The sequence below is a fragment of the Pteropus alecto genome, unplaced genomic scaffold (assembly GCF_000325575.1).
Source record: "Pteropus alecto unplaced genomic scaffold, ASM32557v1 scaffold44, whole genome shotgun sequence".
Taxonomy (NCBI): domain Eukaryota; kingdom Metazoa; phylum Chordata; class Mammalia; order Chiroptera; family Pteropodidae; genus Pteropus; species Pteropus alecto.
In genome coordinates this window covers 8089027-8095995 of record NW_006436812.1, presented here as the reverse complement: position 1 = coordinate 8095995, position 6969 = coordinate 8089027, and the positions used below count along the sequence as shown (strand labels likewise).

The 6969-nt window shown below is 51.7% G+C and overlaps 1 protein-coding gene across 1 annotated transcript in view; it reads left to right on the top strand.

Annotated features, from left to right (window-relative positions):
* The window catches only part of LAT (linker for activation of T cells), a 5323-nt gene extending 1162 nt beyond the window's left edge, over window positions 1-4161 (top strand). Inside the window, exons 5-12 of the mRNA XM_006914051.3 lie at window positions 121-185; window positions 278-307; window positions 390-450; window positions 522-619; window positions 2261-2323; window positions 2536-2598; window positions 2689-2784; window positions 2958-4161. Of these exons, the coding sequence (XP_006914113.2) occupies window positions 121-185; window positions 278-307; window positions 390-450; window positions 522-619; window positions 2261-2323; window positions 2536-2598; window positions 2689-2765 (457 nt within the window). The 3' untranslated portion in view covers window positions 2766-2784; window positions 2958-4161. The remainder of the gene's footprint in view (window positions 1-120; window positions 186-277; window positions 308-389; window positions 451-521; window positions 620-2260; window positions 2324-2535; window positions 2599-2688; window positions 2785-2957) is intronic.
* Window positions 4162-6969: the final 2808 nt, after the last annotated feature.

Here is a 6969-nt window from a genome sequence, read left to right as displayed (position 1 = left end):
TCCCCTCCAAATTCCCCTCTTTATGCCTCACCTCTTTGGATCGGGGGCCTCTTTCCTTGTTGTAATCCCTTTTGCCCCAGAGTCCCATCCTAGGCATGACCTCTGACTTTTGACTCCCAGGAGATCCCCACAGCCCCCAGGGGGCTCCCACCGCATGCCATCTTCCCGGCAAGATTCAGATGGTGGTAAGTGTGGAGCGGCGCCCGGGGGCTGGGGCTGGGCAGAAGACAGGCCCCACCTAAGTCGACTCAGTCTCCTTCTCTCTCCCTCTCCATAGCCAACAGTGTGGCAAGCTACGAGAATGACGGTGCGTTTGGGACCCTGGTTCCCTGGCTGGGGGAGGCTGGAGCCTGACCCGGGCTATGCTGACTCCTGTGTCATTACCCCAGAGCCAGCCTGTGAGGACGAGGACGAAGACGAGGACGAGGACTATCACAACGAGGGCTACTTGTGAGTGGCCAGGTGGGGGAAGGGGGCTGAGCCTGGGGTCCTTGCTCACTCATCCCTTGACTTCTCCTCAGGGTGGTTCTTCCTGATACTGCCCCGGCCACTGGCACCACTGTCTCATCAGCTCCTGCGCCTAGCAACCCTGGCGGCCTTCGAGACAGCGCCTTCTCCAGTGAGTCGCAATTCTGACTACTCCCTGCCTTTCAGCGACGTGGCCCCTCTGCTCTTCCTTCTCGTCGTTTCTTGATGCTTGCTACCCATCTGTTTTCTCTCTTCTGTCTCTGTAGAGCGCCAGGCCTTCAGAGAGCGGTCTCCCCTCTCCAATCTTCTGATTCTCTTACCCGTTTCACTCCTCTTTCCTATCTCTTTGTCTTCTCTTTCTATCGTCTGCTAGATTTCCTTGACTTCATTCTTCTTTGGCTCATTCCTTGACTCTACTATTTTTTCTCTCCTATCTGAAAGCTCTTTCTTGATCAATGAATGTTCCTTTTTCATAGCTTCCTGTTCTTGTTTCATGGAGGCGATGTCATCTTGTAAATCGCTAAGGATATTGATTATAGGTTGTCTTTTTTATTTTTGTTTTTCAGAACTTTTTTTCTGTTTCCTGAATTGTCTGTTTCCTTTGAGCTGCTTTTCTGCCTTCGATTTGGTCTCATCCTGCCCGTTAGAGGCTTTCCTTGGTGTCTGCGAATCTTTAGGGTTCTGTTACTCTCTTCTCTCTCTCTCTATACATGCCTGGGGCCATTAGTTCTATACCCTGGCTTGATTTGCCATCCGGATTTCCAATTGGTCGGAACTCTCCTGAGCTCCAGATCATCTGTTCAAGGGCTTCTTTTCATTCACTCACTCATTCATTCATGATATTTACTGGATGCCTCTGCTAGAACAGCTCATGAGGCAGAGTCATGATAAAAGAACTAACATTATCGAGGGCCTACTACATGCCCTAATAAGTTTTACGTTTATTAGCTTATTAAAACTCACAATTTCCAGGTGCCGTTGAGCCTGTCCGTTCCCCTCCTGCACCTCAGTTATCCCGTGTGTACGATGGCAGGGTTTATTTATTTAATAATTGTATGGTAGCACTTACTGGTTAATACCTACCAACCCTGCTTTAGTCTTCACACGACCCCTGTGAGATGAGTACCGTTACTCATCCTGTTTTACAGATGAGAAAACCGAGGCCCAGAGAGGTCGGGTAGCTTGTCTGAGGTTACATGTTTAGTTAGTGCTAGAGCTGGATTTGAACCTGGGCAGTCTGGCTTCATAGCCTTCCTCGTTCACATCCTCACAGAGAAACAAGTCAGCACAAAGAATAAGGTACTAGCAATGGCGTTAGGCGCTGTGATGGGATGAAGACCGAAGTGGGGGTCAGGGCAGGCTGAGCAAGAGGGGCCAATTGGTTCAATGGCACCTCTGACTCGGCTCAGCCCTGAATGTCATCTCCCCTCCACACGTGCCACCCAGCTCCACTGCTCCAAGCTGCTCTTTGTCCCTGCTCTCCAACCTGGGGCACTGGCTGGGGTCTGCTGTCTCTCCTCTTTCCCGCAATTGCATTCCCTGTCATCAGTTCTGGTCAAGTTGCCCAATTCTTTCCATTGCCACGGCCTTTGCCCTCGTCTTGGTCACTGCCATCACTGGTTCGGAGCACCCTCTCCAGGCATCTGTGTGTGGAAGTCTCAGGCTGGTTATGTCTAAAGTCTTTGGTGGCTGTTGTTGGGAGCCTCTGGGTGTCTGCACTCGGGGGCTCTGAGACTCTATGCCTGAAGGCTTCGGGTGACAGTGCTGGGGGGATCCTGATTGTTTCCTACAGTGGAGTCAGGGGAAGACTACGTGAACATCCCTGAGAGTGAGGAGAGTGCAGATGCATCTCTGGGTGAGTGGCTTGTGCCCCATGGTGCCCTTTTAAGGTCCAGCGTCCTTTCCTCCCCTTCACCCACCAACCGGCCCCCACTCTCAGTGTGGCCTATGTGCAACCTTCTTGGGGTCCCTTGCCCTCCGTCTGGGTGTCCTCCTTCTCCCTTACTCTCAACGTGGCCTGCCCCTCCTTTTGGTGTGGCCATTCCTCCTTCTGACCTGTCCTCACAGATGGGAGCCGGGAGTATGTGAACGTGTCCCAGGAACTGCAGCCCACAGCCAGGACCAAGCCTGGTATGTGCTGGGGGAGGGGCTGGAACTGGGGAGCTCCCTGGGTGGGGGGATGGTTTGCAAGCTAAAGACAAACCTGCCTTCCTTCCACAGCCACCCCGAGTTCCCAGAAGGTAGAGGATGAGGAAGAAGAGGAAGAAGAGGGGGCTCCAGATTACGAGAATCTGTAGGAGCTTAACTGAGGACCTGGTAAGAGGCCCTGCCCAGCCCAGCCCTGCCCTGAGCCTGCGGGCTCCTGACCCTCCCTTGATGACCCCACCCTACTACCCTCTCTGACTCTGGGGACCCCTCTTACCCCTTCACTCCTTCCTGACTCCATAATCTCTCCCTTTCTCTCTGCCCTCTGCCCTCTTGTGTTTCAGCATGAGGCGAGCCTGTCCTGGAACCAGCCTTGCCTGGGTGGGCTGAGCTGGGCAGCTGGGCAGTGGCTCTGGGGGGCCCACTTGGTACCCTGCCCCGGCTTCAGCCTGACAACAGCCTGAGAATTTTCCCCCTAACTTATTGTCACTTTGGGGTCTAGTCTGCATGCCCCCAATACTCTGCACCTTCTGACACAACCTGAGAATGAACTGCCCTGGCCCCAGCTTTACTCTGTAACAGAATAAAGGCTGTTGTGGTCTGCAGTGCTTTTGGCTTTAGGGGGGCATAGTGGGTCAGAGTCAGGGCGAGGGTGGGTTGTGCCTGAGGGTGTGTGTGTGCGTGCGTGTGTGTGTGTGTGTGTGTGTGTGTGTGTGTGTGTGTGTCTCCATCCTTCACAGGGCCTCTGTGCTCTTGAGGGTCCTGACCAGGTACTGCATGACTGACTGACTGATGGCTAAGACATGTCACCTTCTGAGTGAGGCAAGTCTGACCCAGGCTGGCACTTCTGGGGCCCAGACGCATTTCCCCATGAGATAGTCCATGGAGACCATGGCTGTGCTGATGGTAGAGACGGAGTGGAGATGCACTGGGTGGACACTTAGAGCAAGGGGAGGACTTGATGACCTCGAAGGGCTTTCTTAGTTCTTACTTTTTGTGGTTCTCAATAAAACAAAACGGAAAAATTGTCTAAATATCTAAAAGGTTAATGTATGGTGCGGCAATTTTCAGACTTTGATGTGCAGATGGCTCACCTGGATGATTTTCCAAAATGCAGATTCTGATTCAGTAGGTCTGGGATGGGGCCTGAGATTCTGAACTTCCAAGGAGCTCCCAAGTGGTTCTGACGCTGCTGTTCTGAGAACCATACTTTGAATAGTAGGGTCTGGTGGACATCCAGGTCACTGTGATTAGCTCCAGCGTGGGCATGTGACCTAACCTTGGCCAGTGAGGACCAGCCCTGGGACTTGGGCAAGAAGTGTCAGGAAGGAGAAGCTCTTTTTGTTCCTGGCAGTTGTTAAGTTGGAAGAATGTAGTCCTGGAGCCCCACTTGGAGAGTCTGAGAACAAAGCCACCACGGAGGAGAGAATGGCCCAGAGATGGACAGAGCCAGCTTCCTGGTGGTGTCAGAACCACTAGATCCAGTAACACCTGAAGTGAGATACCCTTTCAGACTTCCCAGTTACATGGGCCAATAAATTACCAGTTTTCTCCCATTGGCTTGACTGGAGTTTCTGTCACTTACAACCAAAGTAGTCCTGAGTGATAAACAGAGTTATTGGCATCCTCTGTGGCTCCAAAGGTAACATAACAGCTTCTCTTTATCCAGTGCTTATCTATCTCATTTAATCATTGTCACTCCCCTATTGTTGGTCACAATAGGTATCCCAATTTCACAGTGGAGGAAACACAGGCTCAGAGAGAAAGGCACACGGCCAAAGCGGCAAATCCGAGATTAGCTCTGTGGCTGTCGGCCCCCGGAGTCACTGCTGCCAGCCTCCTGCTCTGGGTGTTTGTACACCGTGCCGGCTGCCCCCAAATGGGGAGGTTCGTACAGGTCCAATAGGAGAAGTGAGAGAGAAAGAGAGGTGGGGGGTGGGGTTTGGATGGGCTGGACATCAACAGGTAGAGTTAAATCATTTTATTGGGAAGAAATAGAAAATGATAGAGGCACCTTTGCCCCTGAGATGGTATGTCCCTTTACCTAGCAAATTCCTGGGTATAAAACTAACAAACTAGCAAGCGGGCTAAGCGAGTGGGTACAAGAGGCTCAGGGCAGTACCAATGGCCTGCCACTAGAAACAATAGGTGGCTGTTATCAGGAGAATGGACGGTCACCCCAGGAGGACTCACCAGCGGGTAAAGATGAGTGAATGGGAGCAGCACCTACCATATTGGATACATATCACCTACAGAACGTGGAGTGAAAAAAGGAGAACAAGTCGTTTTGTTTATATAAAGCTAAATAAAACATGAAAAAAAGATATATATTGTTCGGGGACACACATATATGCAAGGATATTAAGACAGGCGAAGGAGTGAGGAGCCCCAGACTCAGGACTGTGGTGAGCATGGAGCAGAGTAGGAGTGACTGGGAAGGAGTTCAGGGAGGCCACGTGATGTGTGTGATGTCTTGCTCTTAAGCAGGGTCGGGCACACAAGTGTTTGATATACGGTTCCCTAAATTGTTTGTATAGCTGAGTGATTTCATAATAAGAAAGACCAGGGCCCAAAGAGGGAATGGATGGGGGAGGGAGGGTCGGGCAGCTTATGGAGACAGTGGACAGGAAGCTGAGAGTCACCGGTCTGTCTGAGCCAAGCGGTGGGTTGCATGTGGTACTCCAGGACTTAGAAGCAGCATATGCAAAGGCCCTAAAGTGTGAACAGTGAGGAGGCTGTGGGTGCAATCCACGTGAGAAATGGTGGTGGGCTAGCTGGAGTGGCAGGGGCAGTGGAGAGAGGTGGTGGAATGAGAAGTTTGAGATGTGGTGACAGGTTGGCTGAGGGCCGTGAGGCATGGGGAGGTCCAGGGTGACCCTGATCCTTGCTTTAGTGTGTGTAGCGGGGGGCATTCTGTGGGACACTAAGCACCTTCCCATTAGCTGGGGAGCAGAAATAGCTTTATTCCTGAAGTCTGTTGTTGGAGGAAAAGTAGATTTAGTGATAAGTGAGAGTGTTTTCAGGAATTGCTGGGGGAGACATCTGCGACCTTCCGAAAGCCGTCAGGAGGTGACAGCTCTTGTGATTTGGGTTCTCTCAGAAGCAGCCCTTGAGCCGGGGATCTCAGTGCAAGTAGCTTGGGAGGTGGCAGGGGAGTAGGGGAGTGAGACAGGAAAGAGAAGGCAGTCAAGAAAGGGTACATTTTAGAGCCGGTTGCCACTGTGGGTAACTGGGGCACCATCCTGCGAGGGCAGCTGGGAGTCAGCAAGGAGCAGGGCAGGTGTGAGCCCTCCCGCCTGGGAATGGAGCAGGGGCATTTTTACATCCCCTCCCAGTAGCCACTGGTTGAGGGCTGCTCCCAGGGGTTGCTAATTCTTCAGATCTTTAGGCCTGCCACTCATATGGATGGGCACAGTGGGCTCCAGTGGCCAGAGCAGGCCCTGGGCGAAGGAAGGTAGGTGCTGGCAGCTGTGCAGGTCAGTGCACACTGAAGTGTGAGGAGAGACAGCTGCCACGGCATTGACGGTGCCTGCTACAGGAGCGCAGGCCTTCTGCACGGTTTTTCCCAAAATGCATTACGTGGCCCATGAATCCTGGGAGAAGCTTCTCAAGAAAGAATTCTGCAGTTAGGATAGTTTGAGACAAGCCACGTTCTCGAATAAACACCCCTTTGCAGGATCGAAATGCGCATTAATCACTTGATGGCTCTGAGAGATCCTGTGATAAATATCTTTCTCTTTGCCTAATCTAGTATTTCCCAAATTTATTTGACTTCAGAACCTTTAAAAATGTTATTATTAGCATTTTGCAGACCACCTTTTAACATCTCTAGAGGACGCCTTTTGTTTTTGCTTTGCCAGCATCTGTTCCTCCTTGTCCCAACGACATTGGAAGCTGGCAAGGCAAAAACTTCCAGATTCTGCTCACCCTCCACCTCACCTAACCGGCCCTCGGAGACCCCTGGGTGAACACTTTGTGGCAGGTAACTCATCTGTACTGGGCACTGGGGTCTGCCCACACAGCTCCCAGTGTCCCGTCTTCCTCCTCAAGGACATCTCTCCCGCCTTTCCTCACTTTCCTTTCTTTATTGGTATCATCGGTCTCGGAGCTGACGAGCAATAGTTCCAGAAGGAGGACTGCGTTGGTGGCGAGAGTGCTGGAGTACAAGTCGAGAGGCTTGAGTTTTAGTCTCGATTCTGGATTTCTGGATGTTGGGGACTTTGGAGGATGTTGGACTTAAATTTTAAAACTTTCTTATTCCAGCCCCAAAAGGCATAGAACCCCTTGTTGCCGAGAAGGTAGGAAACGTTCGGATATGACTGGAGTCAGAGGCCTAAATATCACCGACTTCTAGTT